Source organism: Ambystoma mexicanum, chromosome 2p (assembly GCF_040938575.1).
Source record: "Ambystoma mexicanum isolate Mex_15411 chromosome 2p, UKY_AmexF1_1, whole genome shotgun sequence".
Classification (NCBI taxonomy): Eukaryota; Metazoa; Chordata; class Amphibia; order Caudata; family Ambystomatidae; genus Ambystoma; species Ambystoma mexicanum.
In genome coordinates, this window is record NC_090923.1 from 1,301,633,702 (window position 1) to 1,301,657,882 (window position 24,181).

A 24,181-nucleotide genomic window follows, 5' to 3' on the forward strand; every position below is an offset into this window, starting at 1 on the left:
TGAGTTGGCTTGGCAACTCAAGTCGCACTCTTGTGTGATTGGCCCAAGTGGTGAGCCGCTCGGCTCACCACTTAGCATGTTTGATTGACAGCTAGGCTGAATGAATGGGGGTTTGCTGCATAAAAGCAGGGCTTTGGGGACTGGAACTTCAGAAGTCACCACAGGACCTAAAGAATCCGAAGAGGGAGAAGCTGAGCCGACCTGCAACGACGACACCACCGGTGGAGCCCTGCTGAACCGTCTCACCACTTTTTCCCCGACGACAGAGGAGATCTCCAGTCCGGAGAGTCTTCTTCCTTTGACTGATGGGGATAACCAGTTGCCCGTCTTTTCGCCTTTCCGGATCATCTCGTGGCTGCCTTGCCTGTGCCAAGCACCCCGGCAACCGGGATACCACGGTTTTTCCACTACTGCGAATAAAAGGGTCTTACCTTTTAACCGGAGAACTCCGCGGCTGGTTTCTTCCCTGGCAGTGCAACGACCTTCAGCTTTCCTCCACGTCAAGACCATCTCTTCCTCTGGACGATGCCGTGACTTGCACCTGCTGCCAGGAACAACTGCCCCGCTGGAGGATCCTCTCCACTTTGAAGGTACTGTATCCGCCTGGCCTCCCTCGCAACGGTCTGTGTGGGGTGACTCTTAAAGCCTCCACTTACCACTTGGGTTGGCCCTAGGCTGGCTAACTTAACTTTTCTGAGCTGACTTAATTATTTTCTGAACTCCCTGCAAGACTTTTCAAGTCTTTTTAGCTGTGTGATCTTGGGCGCATTGGTGCTATGTTCTCTCTAAGAGGGATCCTGGCCTCTGAACTTTTTGCTCACAAGTAGACTTGACTTTCCTGCCTTGCTGGGTGCTTCTAAAGTATTGTGTTGTGTGCTTTTCCTAATTTCTGCCTTTTTTCCTCCCTTTTTCTTAACTTATTGGAGTGCCATCTTTAGTTAAGCGCTCACCTCTGTCTGGAAATAAGTGGTGTTAACTAAGACTTGTCTAATAAGGAATAAGGGATGTACATCTAGTAATAGTGACTGTGTGTTGAATTTATTTACCTCTTTTTGTGCTAGTGTAATTTACAAGTGTGTCTTTAAATAAATAATTATATACTTTTACACCAAAGCTCTGGTCAGTGTTTGCTTGTACTACTGTGTCTCTGTACCTATTGTGTATACTATGCATACTGCCTAACTCATCTTGAGAGAAGTCTGACTGCTCAGCCACATCTACCACTTAAATCTGGGTGGTACAGACTGCTACCAATTGGGTTTTCTGCCAACCACCTGTAGTCCTAAATCTTTTGCAGTGGTCCCTAAGGGAACTGCACAGGTTTCTGCCTAACACCCTCCTCCCGGTCAGTGCTCACCCACACGTGGGTAGCAGAGTCTGCCACTCTGGGCCCTCAGCTGGAATTGGCCAGAACGTCCCCTTTGCAGCCTGCTGCTATGAGGCAAAAGGGGGGCTCCACAGCCCGTAGGCGGTCTGGGTTCCCCACGGGGAGCAACGGCATGCAGGTCTCAGATGCACAGGTGGCCCGCTTCAGTCCTCGGATCTCCCACAGCCGAGATGTTGACAGTGTCGGCTTCGCAATGGGGGGAAGTGGAGAGTGGGTGTTTTATGGGTTTGGCGGATTGTCGTGGTTAGCTCGTCCCCCGCTGCAGCCTCTGGCGCCTCGCTCTCTCCTCCGGCAGGGTGCCTCGCTGCCCGGATGTCCTAGATGGATCCTGCTCTCTGTTGTTACCGCTGATTTTCAAGTGCACATTTCTCAGCTGCCTTGACTCTAGACCTTGAGACCCATATATGTCTGCTTTCCGGGATGGAAGGTGGCACCAATGAGGATACATCTTTGTTCATGATGTAGCCCACGACGGAGCTTCTCAATCAGGCAGCCAAATCGTAGCTGCGCAACAGCGCCCCCTGCCGTACAATTGTCGAGTCCTTAAATACAGTGAACTGCAGGCAGTTTCCTGATTAGTGGCATCACGTGATTTGGCAGTGTTATGTGTTCGCCTAACTGCTTCGCTGGGACTAGCACATCTGCCGGCGCACTGCAGCATCCCCAAGTCGCCACAGCAACCTCCAACTGTGACGCAGGACCTGGTGCAGCAAAGACAGGAAGTGCGGTTGCGCCAACCGGCACGCAGGCACAGTCCTGGATATTGGAACAGGGCGTCACTGCGACTGGAGCGACATCAAAGCACTGCACACCCTTAGTTGAGCAAGAATAGACAGTCCAAAATAGAAACATATGGGCCTCACTACGAGTTTGGTGATAATTATGCTGGAATTACCGTCAAACTCGATTACCGTTCCAGCCGACATCCTCTGCAAACATCTATCCTCAGCAGCCAAATTTTCAGATAACGCCAACGCATGGATCCATTCCTTCCTTAACAACAGATCCATGAGAGTCTTCGCACCCACAGCCTCTGCCATCCCAGCCCCAGTCACTTGCGGTGTCCCCCAGGGCTCCTGCATCTCCCCCACTCTATACAATGTATTCACGAAACCCCTCTTTGACATACTGGACCGCTTGGGTGTCATCTACACCAACTACGCAGATGACACCCAAATACTGATCCCTTTAACAGGGAACTACTCCACCGACCTCACTACTCTCAACAACATTTATTCCATTATCCAAGAATGGATGGCCAAGCATGGCCAAGCCTTAATGACGACAAGACCGAGCTTCTTCTCCTAGGTTCCCAACCCAGACTTAATAAACTCGACAAACTCTATCAAGCATTCACTATAGACGGCAATAACATCACCGTCTCTAACAGCGTCAAAACCCTAGGAATCTACCTCGACTCCTCCCTCACACTGACAAGACAGATCAATTCCATCTCATCAGCCACTGCTTACACTTGTAAACTTATCAATGCCAGCAGACCTTACCTCTCACCATCCAACTGCATCACCTTAGCCAGAGCGCTAGTCCTGTCCAAAGTTGACTACTGCAATGCGCTATACTTGGGAACCAGTCAGAAAAACATCAACAAACTACAAGTCATACAAAACAACGCCTTGCGAGCAGCCTTGAACATACCCAAACAAGAACACATCTCGGACGCCAGACGCACCTGCCATTGGCTATCCATACCACAAAGAATTGAATATAAAACCATCTCACTCACACACAAATGCCTAGCTAACCAAGCACCCAGATACCTATCCGACAACCTCAAGCACCACACCCCAGCGCGCCCTACCAGATCAGCTCAAACACACTGCTTAAATATCCCAAGATTTAAGCTCCAAAAAGCAGGTGGCTCCAGCTTCCCCATGCTTGCCTCCAAACTTTGGAATTCACTTCCACTCGAGCTGAGATCAGAACCGTCCTTTCACAGATTCAGACACAACACCAAAACTTGGCTTCTATCCAAAGAAACTGCCTAGCCCTACCGCACTAGCATGCACCAAGACTGTAAATCTGTAAATATGTTATCGATTTGTACATTTCTGCTGCATTATTCTTGTTGTATTCATTATTCTTGTTGTATTCATCGCAAGCGCCTGGATGCCCTAGGGCCAGGCGGCGCTATACAAATAATAAACTAAACTAAACTAAAGCCATTTGGACCAGCAGGATTACTGCCACATTACAAGTACAATAAAGTCTGTGGTAACCGCCAGGGCCTTGTTTTATCTATGTATAATACAGCTATGGTCTCAGGGAAGCAAGGTGTGTCCTGCCCCCATCTCAACAACATCTAACATTGGCACGTTTGGGGCCCCAGTTTGCCACCCAGTTCTCCCCTTCAGCATACGTGAGCTGGACGTCTAGCAAGAAATCTCTTGAGAGAAGCTTCATTAATCAAGGCATAGTAACTAAAAGCAGATGCAGTGGTGAAACTACTGTTCTTTCTCTGAAGGGAGAATTCCCAGGACTTGGTACACTGCTATTATTTTGTCAGTGCTGGACAGGTGTGGCCAGATCAAAGCTCACCCACAGGCACATTTACCATCCAGCTCCAGTTCCAAACATGTTGAAGCCACTGGGATGCAGGGCCAAGTCAAGGAATTAAATGTTGGAGCATGGGAAGTCCTCCATGGTCCGCCTCATCGCACCACATTTTAGGGCTCTCGGAAACCAGCGAAGAGGTCGGGGCAAACAAAGCACATTGCCTTCTTTTTAGCCCCTTAGGTTTTGGCGTGTAGGTGTTGCAAAGCGACAACTGCTGATGCAGTGAGTAGGAAGATGGGAGCGTGGAATTCTCAGTTCAATACCTCTATACCAGTGCTTTGGCCAAATTCCCACCCCCTCCACACTGGCTCACAAGCAGGGGAGTTGCTAGGTCTGGAAAAGACCCGGGGCTAAGCTGATGTCGGAACTGTTGGGACTGGGGGCTAGCTAGTCTTTTGGCTGTAGCTCCTGAGATTCTATCCGGGGCTACAACCAAAAGATCAGGGGCTATAGCCCCCTTAGCCCCCCCCTAGCAACGCCCCTGCTCACAAGCCATGCCCAGTGGCTCTTTTGTGCTGTAATTCTGATGCTTTGTTTCTGGAATTTAACTTGTTTTTCCAGCTGGCCTCTCTTGTTAACTTGATGTAAGTCTTGTGCTAGACTAAAGTGTTAGAACACGACTGTGCTGGTTGATTGAACGGTTATAAGATGTAATAAATGTGTCTTTCTACTGCTTAACTGCATGGCTCTGTACGAATCCTGTACTGGCAGTGTTGGGTGAAAAGAAAGCATGCCTAGAGATTGTAACGAAACGTGTGGAAAGAAATATTAACATGTGAACTCTGGCACTTTATAGGTATGCATTTTGTTTGGTAAATCCTTGATTTGAACAATTAAAGCACAGAGAGGGATGCAATTCATGATTCCTTTATTTCACAATTTTGCCTGTATAAATACTATCTATCATATGTTAAGCTCGTTTTGCAGCTCTCGTCCTTAGATTTCAGGAAAGAAGTGACGTGGCTACATTAACTCACTGAAAAGGGGTTCTTGCCCCGGAATATTTTTCAAAAGTGTGATCTTTCAATTAAGCTAATGCGCAGGACATTTGATAGAATTCTACTGGATCGAGATGTTGTCATATGCTTGCATTTGACGTTTTAGTGGTGGTTTTGTTTTATGAATTGTATGTTCATTGTTTATTAGGTGGATACATATATAGTCTGGTGTTTAAATTTGCAAATGCGGCACCCCTGATTACTAGGGGCTGACTTGGACTCACTTGAGATGCACAATCCTTTCTGACGCGTAGGTTTCTCATGACGGCAAGATGCCCCGGTATAAATTCCATTTGACTATTTTCAAATGGTTTCTACTGCATTCAGCTGCTCATAAATTGATTTTTCTTTACCTCCCAGTCCTAGTACTTCTGGACAATTATGAAGACATCATTGACTGTGATTTTCTTCCTGTCACTGCACCAGCCCCCCCCCTCCTTGCCTGCATAGTTGCAGTCAGCATCCTGCAAGCACCACTCATGGCCCCCCTCCTCAATCCTTCATTCCTCCTTTTCACCCTCTATAAACGGGGCTCTAGAGGCGATGGTGGTTCTGTCCGAACAGTAAAGGGTGCTCTTTGTACCACATATGCCTTCTCCTCTCCTGTAGATTCAGCTGCTCCACTGATCTCATAATTATGTAGTATGACTCGCATGCTGTATTTTCCACATGCATATGGAATAACGTTTTCATGTGGTGACTAGTAGTAATAAGGGTTGATGGTAAATACTGGCAGCCCCCTTAAGGCTTGGTAAGCCGGAATTATTTTCAGTGCTAGACAGTGCGCGCTGTGATAGAAACTGCGTATATTGCACATATCCATTAATATTCAGCCAGCAGCAATCTCACTGAAATGGGTGAATTGAATCGCAGCATCAGATCATAACAAATTGCAATACTTGGGGGCTTCTCTTTGACAGATATTGTTAATGGCACCTGGAAAGAGGGCAGGATATTTAAACCATGCATTTGTCATTGAAGTCTGATGATACAATTTGAGAATATAAATATTGCTAACTAGAGGAAGAGTCGTACTTTCTATCTGAGAGACAACTGTTCATATAGCATTAATGTGAATGGATTAGTAAGCACTCGTGGGGACAAATGCTTGTGCTTTTTCTTTGTAACAGGATTTCAAAATGTTATCCAGCGTACTAACGCCTACAACCATTGTGGACATTTTGGCTGCTGATAACCCTGCCGTTCGTGATGGCTTGGACATCAATTTAGATCTTGAGGTTAGTAAAGATCTGCATGTGAAAATTCAGTGGCAATGTTGCAGGCTCTAATCATCTTGATCATCAGTGCCTGCCTGTAATGATGCCTGCTTTCAAACCATCATTAAGAAAGTCTGGGACCTGGGTTACTTTCCAACACATGCTACTGTCATATACATCATATACACGCTCTCTCCGCCCACACATTTCCATGTCTTATCAATATTTGAGATAGTTATATCAATTTTGGTTTTTGCCGTTTCACCCCTCCCAGCCCCACCCAAATTATCTACAATATGTCATTAGGACAAACACGTGAAGTGGGTATTGATGGGACTGCCGGAATTCTAGCAGAATTACCATCAAAGATGTAATGAGGCCCTATTTTTCTACAAGGAACTGCCTATTTTTGCCCATCTATGCTTGTGAAGTGTCTTGAGTGCCCTTTTTTGTCAAGCTGACGAGACCTCCACTCCTGATTTGATTTGCCACCACCTTTTAATCTCCAGCAAGACAAACGCTGCCTTCCCATAGGTACGATATAGATTGGACGAGTCAAGGGCTTCATTCAAATCTTAGAATTGACCTGGTGATATGTAAGAACATTCTTTGTTGTCACAACGCAGCACGTGTTTTTATTGGAAAAGATTTGCTAAATTGTTGTGTTGTATGAAGTAAGGGAAAACACCTTTAATATAAATATACGAAACAGAATGAAAAGTATTGAGTCAATAAGCATCTCCATTATAAAGTAGGAATATTAATAAGTATTTATCAACTCTAGACAATAAGTGTAAGATATCAAGCTATTGAAACAGCATACGAAAAAATATATAACTATAGTAATGTTGTCATGCATTTTGTTATTAATTGATGTAATAAATGTGTAGAATAAGAACAAATTGTAAATAAACAATAAATATAAAATAAATGCATGTTAAAAATACAGTTTTCTTATAATCTTTAAGTAATTGTATACATGTACTATATTAAGGGAACATGCAATAAGAATAAAAAATAAAACAGGTAAAGACGTAAAACAAAGGGATATGATAGAAAGGGAAGGGAAAGGCTAGATACGATGCAGAGGCGATTCCTATCTTTAAGGGTGTCGAAGAAGGAAGTTGACACAAAGGTGGCATGTTTTGGTTATAAACTTTTATTTCTCTAAAAGCCCTCTGTCCCTATCTCTAAGATCGGTGTCCATGCCTTGAACTAAAACTAAAGGTATTGTCAGAATGTCCGTCAAATCAAAGTTCCACCATCCTGTGTCAAATACTGCTCTAACCCTCACACTATAACTAAAGAATAAACTAACAAAGTTCCTCCTTCAGTAGAATGGCTCCCTCCTTCTGCTTCTTGAACAGTGCCCAATAATTGTTCTCTTTCAACAGAATATATCAGGGGGAATGACTCCCTTCCCCTGGCTTACGGCCTTCACCCAGTCTTTATCCAATGTCTATGGGAACTACTCCCTTCTCCTGATATAAGCTTATGTAGTTCCCATTAGAAGCAGGGGGAATTCCTCCCTTCCATGGTGTCTCCAGTACCACTCTCAGCCCAGTGCCAAGAGAATACCTCCTTTTTCCTGACGTTACTTTATACAGTTCACCACAAGGCCAGGGGGAATGACTCTCTTCCCCTGGTGTCTTTAACATGCGTTCTGGGCCTGCAGCTGGAGAATGTCTCCCTTCTCCTTGCGTAACTTGATTTGATTCACAATGTGCCCAGGGGAGTGACTCCCTTCCCTTGCTTCTTTTTCACAGCTCTTTGTCTGATACCAGGATAATGACTCCCTTCTCCTGGTATTGTTTGATACAGTTTTTTCTTTCTGTTGGGGTTCCAAACCCTTCTCTGGTGGTCAGAGGTTTCCTCGTTACCACTGCACCAAGCAAGATTGCCTCTCACTGCTGGGGTCCCAGACCCCTCTGTTGTTATGCCCATTAACGTCCTTGCTAATACTGGGCTGGGGAAAAGCCTCTGTATCCTCTGTGTCAAGCCCTGGGTCCCCTCTGGTTTTCAAGTACCTCCCCTTTCCTCTTGGATGGCTTTGGTACCATGCTTGGACTTGCTTGGACTTTCTGAGACCGAGGAGACTTCTCTCCTCTGCACTCGTGGCTATGCAGTGTCTTCCTGGCTTCGGGATGCGGTCCGCCTTCACTCAGTGGGCAGAGAACTTTCTTGGCGTCCTTTTGCCGCTTTCCGCTTCTCCACAGCTGTCCATCGTTGTTTGAATCTCCCGTGCTGCAGGCTTTGGGTGCTGGCTGCTTTTTCCAACAGGACTGGTTACCACTGTTCCTACCACCTGCCACTGCAGCTTCTCTTAACAGCTGCATTCGGCTCTGTGGCTGGGCTTTTCTGAACTAACAATCCTTTTTTCATTTTTATACTTTTTATCCAGTTCCGCCCATGTGGATTATACAAGTCCTTCTTCTTTGTTATCAGCTTAATCCTCATGCCTCCTTAGGGCCACCTCATACCAGTCTTATCACAGTTCATGATCTACATGTCTCCTGTGTTCTTCCTCATCCTAGCACTTTTGATCTTAGGCCATATATTACAATAATACATATATGCTTGTTCTCAGTGTAGGGGCTCTGGACATTAGGGAGGGCAGAGGAATGTCTGGGAGTGGTATCATTCATTGGGCTGTACTCCAGGTGATCGTCCTTATCCCCAGAGGGGGAGTCCCTCCCCATGAGGTCCTCCCACATTAAACCACCTCTAGGGGAACTCTTGGGAAGCAGGCGCACCTACTTAGCCTCATTGAAAAGGGCTCCCCCTGGGGAGAAGTGACAACACCTTGTGAATCGTCACATATGTCAATATAGATAAAGCTGATTCCAAGATGGCCGCGACTCGGGAAAGACATGCTGACCGCAGCTCGTCCCCGGCCTGCAGTTAAAGAAAGGCAGTAACTGCAGCGGGAAAAATGAAATAACTCTCCCCCGATTGCGGACGAGCATACTGGGAGTGTGGGCACACAAGCTGAGGTGCTTACAACGGAGGCAAGCAGGGGAGAACCCTCGGAGACGGTGCTATTTGCGGCAGAGAGAAAGCTGACGAGGAGTGGGGCTGACGCGAACTGGTGTGCGACCCACCCCCCAGAACTTCTGGGCTGGGCCCTGCTGTGACAAAAGGAGGTGGAAGCTGGGGGTCAGCGGAGGCCCCGGCGAGCTGCCTGTGAGGAGGAGGGGGACGTGGAAGAGCAGCGGAGGAGCTGCTCATGATGTTGGCACCAGCAAGACCAGGAGCCGTGGTGCACCGCAGGCATGTATCTCCCTGTGTGCGGGGTGCCCAGAGGGAGCAGAGGCCTCAGATGAGAGTTTGAGCCCAGGTCCTGCATGGAAAGAAGGGGAGGGAGGCAGGATTGCCCCCTTCAGCATCAAGAGGCAGTAGGGTGGCCCCAGGGGATTTGCTGAAGACCCCAATCCAATGGGGACACAGACACTAGGTGAGAGGAGGGGCCCCCCTACAGCAGTTAACACACTGACAGGAGACACAGAGGTGGTAACCCCCTCCCCTTAGCCATCACCCTGAAGCCACTAAGTGGACTGTCCCCAACAGCAAGAGGGCCCAGGCGGCGAAACTGGCCCAGAGGAGGGTTGGAAGAGGGGCCCCTGAATAGGAGAGCTACCTCCCCCCCGGGGGCCAAGTGCTTTTAACTTACACAACAGGGACATTAAGGAATGACTCCCCAACTGGAAGAAATTGGTGACCTGAATAGCACAAGACCCAAGGCGTGGCCCCATCCCCTAGTGGAGGGGCCCTGGAGGCCCTGTCGATGCTGCGCCGGTATTACATCCTGCTGAGCCTGCTTCACACCTGGCCGGCCTAGTGGGGGTTTGCACAGTACAGGGGGCAAGAGCCCAATTGTAGACCATCAGAAGTGCAACCTGCGAACAGTGGGGGAAGGCAGGCTGGTGAGGAGGAGGTAGTCCAGAACACTGCACGGAGGAACAGACCCTTGCAGTGAGGAGTCCCGAGCCAGACAGGCGGCGAGCCAGACAGGAAACACTCAAAGGAGCACATATCTAAAGCTAAGGGCAGGAGCAAGAACAAGGATACCCTGGCTCACCTAACAGCCGTCGCTAAGCATGTGCTGGCAATTGGACAGGTAGAGGGCCCATAAGCCTACACTACCCCCAGATGACGCCGCAGGAGGAGAGACCCCGTCATTGCTGAAGCCCATGGCAGTCAACAAGGACAACCAGGTGCAGCGTCTGACAGATCTCCAGATGAGGATTACTGAGTCCTACCAAGAACAGTTGTCCTAGTTGCGTACAGACTTCAAAGGGGCCGTACAGGAGTTCAAGGGGGAACTCTCAAAACTGGGAGAAAGAGTAGATACAAATGAGCGGGCGCTTCAAGAACTGGTGGATGACTCCAGGAACAATGCTGAAACACTGGAACGACTGGCCCAGATGCCGCATAATCTAGTGTTCCAGTGTGAAGACCTGGAGAACAGGTCACAACGATCCAATATACGCCTTAAGAGTGTCCCAGAAGAGGTCTCAGATACAGACTTTAAATCGGCAATGAAATCCTTCTTCGCCGATCTCCTCCTGGAGGTTCCTCTGGATGCAGTCCGCTTGGATAGGATCCACAGAGTGGAGGGAGCTGGGGGCTCGCCTGAGAGACGTCCTAGTAGCTTTTGCATCCTATGGCCAAAAAGAAGACATTTTGAAGGCAGCCCGTATGGCCACATCACTAAAAATCAATGGCATGGAGTTCCAACTCTTTCAAGACCTGGCACAATCCACTCTGCTTAAAATGAAACTAATGGGGCTGGTTGTTAAAATCCTCAACCGAGAGAAGAACCAGTACAAGTGGACCTTTCCGTTTGGCTTGCTGTTCACTTGGAAGGGAAGACAATGCAGGGTTACAATGTGCAAAGACGGCCTCAATGTAGTGGCTCCCAAATGTGGTGATGGGGCATCGGCCCCGGGGCACATGGGTGGGGGTCTCCAGAGGAGGCGGCAGTGTGAATGGTCAACAGTAGTAGGAGAGAACAAGCGCTCCCGTGCACCAAAAGGCTGGAACAAGCCTGCAGACGTTCCTCTGGAGGGGAGCGATGAGACACAGGGGTTACCAGTCCAGGCTGGAGGGAGACACTGGAACAGATCTGCTATGCCAACGGGGGAGGGGGTGAGGGGACTGAAAAGCATAAATCCTAAGATTATATAACATAAGGACGTGCTGCAGCGAGTTCAGCAACCGCTAGCCGGGGCTGAGATGCAATTAGGGGAGTTTGGCCTATTGGAATCTTATGGAGAGGCTTAGCTTGATCCCTCCCCAGTTCTTGAGCCAAGGTAGTTTACTGGTACATGGTCGGGGATAGGTCCTGAGGTTGTCTCTAGGACTCATGGATCGTTCTGGGCGGTTGCTAGAGGAGGAAGGGAGCCTGTGGAAGGGGGGGGAGAGGAGAGGAGAAGGGAAGGGGAGCTTCTGCACAAATAGCTTGGCATTACCTGGCGGTACAGTGAGGCCAAGAGGGGCAGAAAGGCGTGAAAGGGAGCAGCAATCTATGGCCGGACACAGCATATTGGATGGGCAGACCCTCCCCGGTGGCTCTCGGGAGGGGGTAGATAAAGAAGGTCAAGGGGAAAGACCGGAAGAGGGTGGCGGGAGGGTCAGTTATCGGGTTAAACATTATCACTTATAATATTAGGGGATTAAATTCCCCCGCAAAGTGGCACAAAGTGGACCACTTCTTGAGGCGTGAGAAACCAGACTTTCTTGCGCTCCTAGAGGCCCACATTTGTAAGAAGGACAAAATGAGGTTCAGATTGCAGAGGTATCCCCAGCCATATCAAGCAAATGCGGAAGACAAGACAGCGGGGGTCCCAATAGCTTTCAAGCACATCCCCAAAATGGTGGTCCTGGGATCGAAGGGGGACAAACAAGAGCGATACGTCTTTGTCAAATTCTGCATCAACGCGGACATGTACACCCTAGCAGCAGTGTATAGACCGAACGCTGGGCAGGACGGGTTTCTTCTAATGGTACTGGAAGAACTCTAAGGGGTGGCAGAGGGACATGTAATATTGACTGGGGATTTGAATGTGGCATGGATACCGGGGGAGGATTGCAGCAGGACGAGACACAGATACCAGTGCGCACTACCTCAAAAATTGAAAGAGAGGGTCCCAGGGATGGGGCTGGTGGATGTTTGGCACACATGCAGAGACTCAGAAGCGGGACACACATGCTACTCACACGTCCACAGGACACTATCTTGCATAGATTACATTTGGGTTTCAGCCCAGTTGGTGGGGTCGAGTTAGGGAAGTTTCCCAGGGAACTATAGCACCGTCCGATCACACCCCTTTGAGCATGAGGATAGGAGTGTATCAAGGACAGAATAGGCTCTGGCAATGGTCCTCTCTGGAAGAGATACTGACGGGTCCAGTCATGTCGGCGGCCATGGAGGGGAAAATTCTGACCTACTTAAGCGAAAACGGCATGTCTGACATGTCCCCGTGAAACTGGTGGGATGCTTTCAAAGCAGTTCTTAGTGGGGAAATTATTGCTCTCAAACCCTCCAGGTAAAACTAAACGGGAGACTGGGAGATGAGCTGGAATCACAACTTAAAGAAATTATGCCTAAAAACAGGAATAGTCCAACTAGGGCCATGCTGAAAAGCTACAGGGCAATTCAAAGCCAGTTGGAGCTACTGAGGGCTTAGATGGCGGAGAGAAGTCTCCTAAATGCGAGGCAGAAGTACTACATTAGGGGCAATAGAGCGGAAACTATTGGTGAAGCATTTTAGGCAGAAGGGAGCGGCCCAGACCATTTTGAAAATCTGTGATGGGGGTGGAGGGGCAGTCTGTGGTGGAAACAGAGGGAATTCTTAGGCTCTTTGAGCACTTCTATGGGGATCTCTATGCCTCAGATAGGCCTCAAGAGGACCTGCAGAAAGCGTACCTGTGAAAGATAACGCTGTCAGGGAAGGACAAGGAGGCACTAGAAGGGGATATCACAGAGAAAGCGGTTTGAGTAGCTATCGGTAAACTCCCCCACATAAGTCTCCAGGCCCTGATAGCTTCACAGCTGCCTTTTATTAAAAAAATACTGATCTATTCTCACCCCGCACTTGATGCAGCTATATAACTCGTTTGAGGGGACAGGGGGCATTACAGAGTCCATGAACCAAGCTAAATTAGTTATGCTTTTGAAGCCGGGCAAGGACCTCACGAACTGTAGCTCTTATCGCCCAATAGCACTGATTAACATTGATGCCCAGATCTATACAAAGATCTTGACGACTAGGCTTGAGGGCAGGCTCCTGTACCTTGTTCACCCAGATCAATCAGGTTTTATGAAGTCCCGCCAGACTTTCGATAACACAAGGCAGGTTTGCCATCTGGTGGAGAAGGTCATGTGAGAAACCTGATGGTATTCTCCCAGGCGAACCTCGAGGAGCTCTTATTCAGGTGGCCAAAGGAAGTTTGAGCGAAAGGGAATATCTTAGGTAAGGGAGTCCGGGGTTGTGCTTGGGGAAATGCCCCAGGTGAGACACAGTATAGTGCCAGAGAAGGAGAGAAGGGCAAGATATCTGAGGCTTTCATGGGCTGTATTGCATCTGCTTCCCTTCCTCCCATTAGATCTACCCTGCCCAGATCCTATACCCCCTCCGTACGTATTCAAGCCTTTAAGGTCCCAAACCCGGTTGCATACAAAAAGCATAACTCCCAGAATCCTTGTTTCACTGGTCTCCTTTTCAGTACTCCCCATCCTTATTTTTCTCGTCCCTCTGATTATTATTTTCCGCACTCCCAACCTACTCAGGTAAAATACTACAGTTCCCACAATACCTCTTGTTTATTTCACAGTCCCTGCTATTCCCGGTTGTCTCACAAACCCTACCAATTCTGTCCCTCTTATTGCCATTTTCCAAACTCCCAGTCCACTATGACAGGATACTACCGTTCCCACAAGCCTCTCTGTTCTGTTTTTTATCCTGGTCAGTCTGAAGGAGAAGGCGGCAGGAATTGAGAGGGTGGCGAGGAGAGAAGCGACTTTGCCATTTTCGTGCCAGACCCATGCAACCTTCAAGGAAGAAAGCCTAAGACTGCGAACAATAGCATAAGTGTCTTGCAACAGATGTCAACGGTACATGGGCCAAGCCTATGCCGATAAGCAGGAGCGAGGGAAGCTCCCACGTCCGTGGTACCGGCCTTGACTACAATGAAGAAGAAAAGTCAAGCGGATCTTCACAGCCGGTGAGTCAAAAGGGAAAATGATAATAACCAGGCTGTGTTGACTGAGAATCACAAAGTGGCACGTTTTTTAACCAAGTTCTATGAATTATAAAAGAACTGTAACAAGCGTTGAAGCGGAGACCAGCTGCAGAGGGAAACTGGCACCACGTGGGTGCTAATTCGACTGTAATCGAGCCCCATGTGAGAAAAACTACAGATACCAGAAGGCCATAATAGAGCCAGCGGAATAGGTCAAAGTGGTCATACTGAGGGTCAAGCAAAATTCCTGTACAATCCAAAAACTTTGATCTATAAACTGTGTGAAAGCAAGGGAAGTGAATCCCACAGTGAGAAGAAACAAGGTAAGTGAATCCCGCCATATGAGAAAACAAGGGAAGTGAATCCCACAAATTCAAGCGAATTGGTAAGGGTCCGAGCCCGACGGAGGGAGATCCTGGGGTGAATCCATCACCCAAAAACTGGAAATCAAGAGGGGTCTGAGGCTGACAGAGAGAGATCCAGGGGTGAAGTCCTCGCCCAAATATTGGCAGTCAAGAGGGGTCCAAGCCTGACCGAGGGAGATCCAGGGGTGAAGCTTTCACCTGAAAGTTCATTGGAAAATAACTGTCATATAATTTATGGAATGAGATATGTAAGAAGAGTCAGCGCCCAGAAGAGGAGAACCCAGGGTTGAAGCTATCACCCTACGTGAAACTGTGATAAACAATTGAGAAGGGTCAGCGCCCAGAAGAGGGGATCCAGGGGTGAACCCCGCACCCAGTGAACATTGGAAACAAACTTTCATTTGTTAAAGGAACTTTTGTTTTAATAGTTGAACACGTCAGGTCCTCGAAGGCAAGAGAATTTCAAGTTAAACGAGATTGGGCCATTGACGACCCTGATATCGGAAAGCTTGAGAGTTAAAAGCTGAACTGTCATCTCGTGCTAGAAAAGCTTGAGAATGTGTCCTGAGTGCTGGAGAAGCCCAAGACTGTACTGTGCTTCAAGATCCCACCTTACCCATGCTTAAAACGAGGGGAAGGGAGACCCAGGCCACCGCATCCTGACATATTATTTGAGAACAATTCTTTCTTTTCTTGAGAACTATCCCACACCCTTTGTTTTGTATTAGTTGTAAGGTTTGGCAATAGGTTTTTTAGTATAGGCCCTTTTATTTGACACAACGCCACTAGGACTGCCTTATTTTTCCTTTTATGGTTGATGCTTGCTACTATCTTAGATTTAGGTTTAGAATAGGCGTTTTCCAACCTGCATACAGAATTCATTGTTCAAGAAACACCCTTGAACTGTGATCACTTGTGTCTGTCTTACTTGCTGTCACCATGAGTTCCTCAGTCAGGAAGAGGGGAATCCCGGCGGTCCTGCTTGCCTTGGACACCAAAAAGGCATTCGCCTGCATGGAATGGACGTTTCTTTTCCTCACCATGAAACTTATGGCTTCGGAGATCGGTTTCTCTGGTGTGTGAAGGCTGACCATCAAGCACCTACCCTGCAACTATGTATAAACAGATAGCTATAATTCCCCATTAGCCTTGAGAGGATCCAAACTGGGCTGCACAATATACCCCTTACTCTATGCAATCTTCTGTGAAAGCTGCTTGCAGCGCCTGAGAGAATCTCCTCAAGTGAAGGGGATCCTGTTTGGGGGAATTGTCCATAAGATGGTGGCATTTGCAGATGACATTCTCTTGGCCTTCTCAGAGCCAGCAGCTTCTCTCAGGGCGGTAGCTTCAGAGATTGTGTCTTTTGGGGTAGTGTCAGGGCTAAAAATGAATATGCACAAATCCGAGGTGTTGAACTTCACGCCCCAGAGCGAGACCCTGCGTGAGACACAAGGGTGCTCTCCGTTCCAATGGGCGAAGGAGAAAATGAAGTACCTGGGAGTTCATATCACACATTCTGTAGATGCACTGTATGTAGCAAACTCACACTGCTCAGTGCGCTTAAATCTGACCTGACACGCTGGAACCCTCTTCACATATCCTGGGTGGGGCGGATGGCATTGACCAGAATCGTGACTCTTCCACGCTCCCTCTATTACTTTCATGACCGTCCAGGTCCCCTTCCCGGAAGGTTCTTTATGTCGCTCAATCGACTTCTGTTCGCATTCATAGGGGGTAACAAAATACAGGGGGTAGCTCTATGGGTACTCGTGCCCCGCGGAGTAAGGGGGGACTGGCAGTCTTTAGAAAAAACTATCATGCCGCCTAACTACAGGTTATGAAGCAGTGGCTGACCGTGGACGTTAGCAAACTGTGGGTTTTTATGGATAGAGCAGTGGCGGGGGCTTCCCTGGAGGAAGTGCTGTGGCTGGCTAAGGGAGATTGACCAGCTAGTATGCGAGTATCCCAGATTACGGCACTGGTCGGAGAGGTGTGGGATGAACAAATAAAGCAAGGAGGGGTGTTGACACTGCCAGGCTTGTTCACGCCGCTATTTGGGAACCCACAGTTCACACCGGGGATGGATGTGGGGGCGTTTGTGAAGTTGAAAACGGCTGGGTGCAAGAGAATCCGAGACATGATGCAAGGCCAGGAAATTAAGTCTTTCGAGCAGTGTAAGATGTCTTTTGACCTGTCAGAGGGAGATAGGTTCCGATATTACCAGCTCAGGCACTGGGTTGCAGCCTCTCAACAAACTAGCAGCGAGCAAACAGTTTACTGCATTCGAGAAATATATCACATCCTACTCAGGGGACACACATCTAGTCTCGGCACTATATGCTTTATTTGCATAGGGGGCGACGAAGGGTTTATGGTTTTACAGGAACAAGTCAGAGGGAAAAGTGGGAGAGCAAATCTCACAAGAGGAATGGGAATTTCTGTGGGGCTATATACCCAGGCTTACCAGGTCTATCCAACTGAGGGAAGTGTGATATAAGGTTCTTGTGCCGTGGCACTATACCCCAGAGAGACTTAGGGTAATGTACCCGGGGGCATGCCCGGACTGCTCGAGATGCAGATTGGGACGGGGTGACTGAGCACAGATCTGGTGGTCATTCTCGACTGTACCACCTTTTTGGGAGCAGGTGCTAAAATATATCAAGGAAATGTTGAACTTAGTTCTGCCACTGGGGGTGGAGGTCTACACCCTGGGCCTATGGGGAAGAGAGACAGTGCCACAAAGGCCGGGCACAGTTCGAGGCATGCATGGTAATGGCGGCGTTGCTGGTGGTAGCGCAGAAATGGAAAAATAAGGAGGCCACTACTCTTCACGAGTGGTTGCTTAAGCTATGGCACATCTTAGCAATGGAGTGGGCCACATACAACAATCAGGGGGATTATACAAAATTCCGGGAGGACTAGGAGTTTGTGTTGACATACCTGCAGGAGGACTACTGGCTTCAAATGTGCCCGCAAAAGTGTTTGGACATTTCATGATGTGGCTATCATGGTCAGGACGCTGTGGATTAAGCTATGCTATATGTGTGCTGGGGGGGATTGCTCTGGGTGGGGGGAGATAGTGCGGGGTGGAGGGAAGTCGGGGGGATGGAAGTCGGGGGGGCAGTATGTTTGTTACTTGGTTGTCATTTATTGAACAATGCGAATAAACAAACTGTTTAAAAAAAAGATAGGTTAAAGCTGTAATTGATAAGGAACACGAAGCTGAATAATTTAAAAATGTCATGGAGGCTTACATAGGGACTGTATGATAAATATTAAATATAGACCATTGATTTTCATGTTTTTGTAAGTGCACTGTAGATTTTGCCATACCCTTTCAAGTCTACTGCATGTAAAGTGTAAGTATTAGCCTACCAGATATTAACAGTGACATTTAAAATGTTTTAAAATCTTTTTCTAACTTTTTAGCTATATTGTTTTACTTTGAAAAAGGCACCATTTCAGTTAATAAGTCGGATATTCTGAACAAAGAACCCATCCAGTAATATTTTACGATGATTATAACTATAAATGCCAATAAACAAATTTTAAAATAAATAATAAGAAATATAACAAAAAGTGTAAAAGATTGAATACTGAACGTGACATCTGCAGTTAAACTTCCAAATAATATATTTTTAAGACATTATGACATATATTTAGCCACACTTGCTTCCAGAAGCCTTGTACAAATTTACAATTAAAAATCATATAACTAAATGGGCCTTCTGGTTTACACGAACAACATTTCTTATTCTTTGGCACATCAGCATTTAAACATTCAATTGTGTTAATAGTGCTCTATGTAAAATAAAGTAAAATGATTGGGTTATCTGGCAAATGTTAACATTGATTTAATTCTAGTCCAAATTTATATCCACATATCTTGATTGCAACAAGCTTTGCAGTCTATTTCCCAGTGTTCTTCACTAGACTAGTATTCCAGCCTCTTTTATCAATCATTATCAAATACAAATTGGAACCTATGCTGGTTTTTATGGCTGTCGTACAATGCAGGGGAAATAATATGTGTTAAATACAGGGATTTAGCCTTTTCATTCGCTTTAACCAACTTTAAATATTGGCAGAGACAGGCGGAGTGGAGACCAACCTGCTTCACAGCCGCTTCAAAACATAAAAAAGTATACCATACATTGGGATGCTAACCTAATGTCTTTCTTAAACCAAGGTTTCCAAAGGAAGATTCTCCATTGATTTTTCGATCTTTGTATACTAGATGAATTTAGATTATTTTGGAAAAGCTTTTTAAAGAGTCATGTGGCCAAGTGCTCTGCTTAGGGCTGGCAGGGTGGGGCCGTTGGGGCGCAGGAAACCTCTATGCTTCAGATTCAGGTCCTGGAAGAGCTACATGAGGAATACCCTGGCACACCATATTGCCACCCTACCTCAGAGCAGGGGTCAGTCACATCGCTCATGTCTGTACATTTGGTTAGAAAGATCTAGATTGTGCAAAGGGAGTTCTTTAGACTGAAATTCCAACAGAGTAAAGCTCAGTACGGTCCTAATTAATCTGGTAAGCTTTTCAGTTAGGACATCCAAGCAATAGCTTATACCTGAATTGTGACCTCTGTTGCCTGTAGGGCACAAGTGTCAGGCAACAGAAGTCAGGCAGCCTCATGTGTCCCTTCAGAAACTTGGTTTTGTCTGCCATGGTAACATTACCTGGGAGTCTCTGGGTAATTTTCAGCAATTGGACACATATCTTCCATTCCACACTTAGAGCCCAGGCGATCTTAGAAAACATTTCAAACAAACAGCCAATTTTCATGATCTAGTGCACAATTATTTGGGTAACGAGGCAGCAGCACCGGGATTGCAAACACACTCTTTTCTGGTTGTGTATTTGATACCCACAGCTAATGGGAGAACTTCCCAGGGAAAGAGTGGAGACATTGGGGCAATGATATGCAGAATACGGATTTATAGGATGCGTATGTGTGTTTCTTTCTAGGGCAAGTTTTTTTCCCAAAACAGCTTAATACAAGTTATGTTTAAGTTATAGATTGGTATGCTACACATTTGCAGGATTTTAGGTGGGTCAGGGGTCTATTTGGAATGTCAGTTGGTTTAGGAATAAAAACAAGAGTTAGGCAATAATGGATTGGCTATAAGTTGCTAGATTTGATTGGATGCCCTTGCAGGAGAGCTATTTGTCGAGTCAGGGAGCTAAGCAATGGCTGAATTTGGGTTGGGTTTTAAGATTGTGGGATGAATCCCAAGTTATTGTCACTGCTTTAGATGGAGGAGCCCCTTTCCTTGAGGCCAGGGAGGTGAGGCCACTACCCGATAGGCCCCCTAGGGGTGTTACTCAGCAGGAGGATTTAATGGGGAGAGAGGACGCCATTGAGAGGGGTGACCACTTCAGGAGAACGCAGTATCCCTTTGACCCTTCCCTCAAAAACCTTCTCTTACACCCCCTCCGGGTACCCCAATGTACTTTTGCTATACATCTCAGGTGGAGACCACTGGCAAGGAAAACACCAATAAGATATCCAATGGTAGCATTAGGACAAGAGCAATGAAAATCAATTCTGAGAACAAAGACACACGTTCTAATTGTTCGAGTCTAACGATTGACCCCCTGTCATTCATAACAGGAGAGGGAAGGGAAAAAGGGCGTCTTCTACCTCTCAGCATGGACTGGGAGCTCTGCAGGCTGCGCGAAGGAGATCCGACCAGAGAAGCAGACAGAGTCAGGGTAAGCATCACCTTGCAGGTGCAAGGGTAGCTGAGGCCAGGTTGGTGGAAACCCAGAGAACGTGAGAAACGCTAAATGACAGCAGCATAGTAAAGGGGGTCTGGGACCCACATTGGGAAAACGTATCCCAAATAGAATTAAGGGTGAATATGGACTTTGCATTTATAGTTGAGATTCATATACCTTGGCTGGGGAGTAGACCAAGGCTGTGGCATCACGAAACATCAGATAAAGAAAACAATGAGTTTGACCAAGCAAAGGGGGTGAGGGGACCCGCATCGGGGAGGTGCACCCCCGACCAGTGACAAAGAGAAATACCTACCTGTCATGCCCCGCATCCCAGTTTCCAGAAGCCCGCGGGCGTTTATTTCCAGGTGGAAACTGCCCTGGCGACTGTTTACAGCCCGGGGGACACGCCACACTACAAGGTCCAGAATTCCATCTGTTCGCGATCACGTGATCCACCCGCAACGTGCCTCGCGTTCTGGACCAGATGCCAGTACTTAGCACGGCTTGTCCCTGTAACGGGTGCTCCTAAAACTGAGTAATCAGTTTGAGTGCTCGAATCCCTGTTATTCTGATTCCTGTGTTATTACAGACCCGGCTTTGCACCAAGGACCTTTCCCAACGTTTTTTCCCTACGATTTCTGGCTCCAGACCCCTTGGCTGTTCCCCTTGGTAATCAAACTTTTGGGATTCTAAACGGATTTGTGTTGTTCCTGCTCCCATTTGTTGTGGCGTTTGGACCTTGCTAACCTCCAGTGTAACGCATGGCAGGCTATTAAGGAAAACCTAAACTAGACTTCTGTTTACGTTTCTTTCTCTCCACTGGCTACTATTCCTGCATGGGTTTTCTGACTTTCTTTACTACCACGTATTACATTTTTGGATTGCTCAACAACGCTGCCTGCATCACAAGAAAACAACGCTCTACATGCTGAAGTGATTAAACGGACGCTCTCCTGTTCATCTGGTCATCATCCTGCTGAACTTCCATAAGTACACTGGACTTCCTTTCAGGCTAAGCAGGTAAGAGAGGGTTGATTACGGGTGGGCTAACACTGCACTTTGGTAGCTCTTTGACTGCTATCCTGAACTATCATTTCTCTTTGTTTCCCTAGCTCTGTTGTCGCTGCGCCTGCCTTTTCACTCAAGCCCCTGGCCTGTTAGTTTTAGTGTACTTTCTACAGGCTGCGCTCTTGGGGGGAAAGTCTTGTGTACATTGCGATCAAGATATTCCAGAACCATCTTGGTGACAGTCCAAGATATCCCAGAGTGAAGGGACTCCCGAAAGTAGATGCTGACCTTGTATCCTTTATAAGTCTGTATCTGTCATGATGCCCGCTTCCGGGGAGCCGGTTCAAGCCCTGCGTCCCCGAAAGCGGACATCCAGTCCCCAAGGAAGGACCCAGCAACCCCATATAGGGGCCCTTTGGACAGTGTCCTGGCGCCTATGGCGCCAGGCTCATAAAAGACATCAGTCCCGGCGCCATAGGCGCCAGGCTCACTATGGAAGTGCTTGGGTGCACTTACCTGATGCAGACCATGCTGCAGGTATCCCGGCCTCCTTGAGGCCTGAAAGGAACTACTTTACCTGTGGGACTAATTTACCATCCGGGCGTGGTCGGGGAAGGATACATACCTGATTGGAGGAAGGATACATACCTGGAACTTCTTCCAAGGCTATTTAAACCCCACCCGAACAGCCACACATGCTTCGCGTTGTTCTGCATCTAGCAGCTGGACGCTCACCGTGTCTGCTCCTGCATCCTGACTTCTGCCACGCCTGCCAGCATCCTGGATCACCTGCAAAGGAAGAGAAGAAGAGAACAGAAGAAGGAAAAGTCCTTACCTGCTAAATCTGCATCCCGGAGACATCTCGCCGACAATCCTGAAAAGGAAGACTTTCATTTAAAAGCTCATCGCGTCGATCGCTGCAGCGCCGCATTCCACTCACCTTTACAGGGCGCCTCCATGTTCAGCAGCGATCATCCGGATTCGCAGTCACGCCCCAGCGCCTAGGGAGAAAAAGACCAGAACAAAAGGTGAGAGAGAGAAGGGAATAAGGAAAGCTAATTATCCATGTTAAGACTTACCTGTTGATTCATTCCCTCTTCATTTCGGGTCCGCGCCGCATCCTGGCATTTCCAGACCCCGGCCCCTAAGGGGAAAAAGAGACATCAGTGTTAATGAGCGAATGAAAAGACACTACCAAAAAACGCTCATTAAAGACTTACCTGATTTCTACAAGGATTTCACCTCTCATCTCGGGTCGGTGCCTGTTCCCCGGCATTCCGTACCCCGGCCCCTATGGGGAAAAAGACACTAGCATTAGTACATTAATGCATGGACACAAGGGGAACCTCTTATCAAAAAACTTACCTGGAAGCCAAGCAAGTTTGGTTCTCACCAATCCGAAAATCCAGTGCAGTAACTGGATACCAACGCGCCCCTGCATCAGAAGCAGGATGGAGAGCTCGTCCTTCCAGACCGTAAGGTGAGACGCTACGAGGAATCACAGAAGTGTTTCGAGGAAGGTGAGAGGGGAAAGTGGGAGGCTGATTGCATTACCCCGCAACAGTTAATACCCTATTTTCGCCTACAGAAGGATACTTCTGCGAGCCAGACAAGCCAGATTTGAGGGCCCGGTCCAGTCCGTCTTCCGAACCCTGCGCATCACCTTTGAAGAGGTCACAGCAGCGCGAACCAGGCCGGCGCCTCCGTGGGAGTCAGGTGAGCGTTACAGAATGCGAAGCCTTCCTACAAATTCCCACCCAGGCGCTATGGAAAGTTCTGAGACTGATCAGTTGGCCCAATTACTGGGGGAATTACGGGCCGAAGTACATGCCGCTCGTCAAGAGACTAATGCCCTCAGGAGGGAATTAATAATATCAAAGGAAAGAACTGATGACCTGGCCAGACAGCTTTTGCAAGGTCAAGCTGGGCAAACTCCTCTACCCGGTTCCGGAGGGAACCCCGCTCCTGTGGTTTCCAGTAACCCTGTGCAGATTAATCTACCTGGAAACATGCCGCTGGCTCCACCCGAACGCTTTGCTGGGGACCCCAAACGATTCCCCGTATTCATGAATCAGTGTCGTTTGCACTTCCTATGCAGACCTGGGGCCTTCCCTAATGATCAGACCAAGGTAGCCTTTGTATTGTCATATCTCAGCGGCTGCGCTGCCGATTGGTCAGTTCCACTGGTTACTCAAGATGACCCGATTCTCCGTGATTTTCAAAGGTTTCAAGCAAGCATGGAAAGGTTATTTGCTGGACACTCTCAGGGGCAGGCTCTGGATGACAAACTTCTATCCCTGCGACAGGGCAATCAGGACCTCCTATCCTATATTGCAACCTTTAATAGACTAATTGTGGAAACGGGATGGCCAGAGGATAAAAGAGTCACGTTGTTTTATCGAGGCCTATGCGGAGAACTTAAAGATGTCTTGGCCCAAGTTGTAAATCCGCCCCAAGAATGCACAGAGTATATAGACTTAGTGGTCCAATTGGATCACAGACTTCAAAACAGAAAAGCAGATCGGTCCAGGTTTGAGACCCGGGTGTTGGTCAAGACCCATGCTAATCCCAAGGGAGTTGATGTCTCTGAGCCTATGCAAATTGGAGGGGTTAAAGGACCCTTAACTCAAAAGGAACGTGAAAGGAGGCGGCAGTTAAAA

General features: G+C 47.7%; 1 protein-coding gene across 3 annotated transcripts in view; it reads left to right on the forward strand.

The window, feature by feature from the left end:
- RSPH10B (radial spoke head 10 homolog B) overlaps positions 1-24,181 on the forward strand; it is a 765,802-nt gene that overhangs the window by 470,102 nt on the left and 271,519 nt on the right. For all 3 annotated transcript variants that reach the window (XM_069645637.1, XM_069645638.1, XM_069645639.1), the window contains exon 16: positions 6,090-6,197. In XM_069645637.1, coding sequence (XP_069501738.1) covers positions 6,090-6,197 — 108 coding nt within the window. The remainder of the gene's footprint in view (positions 1-6,089; positions 6,198-24,181) is intronic.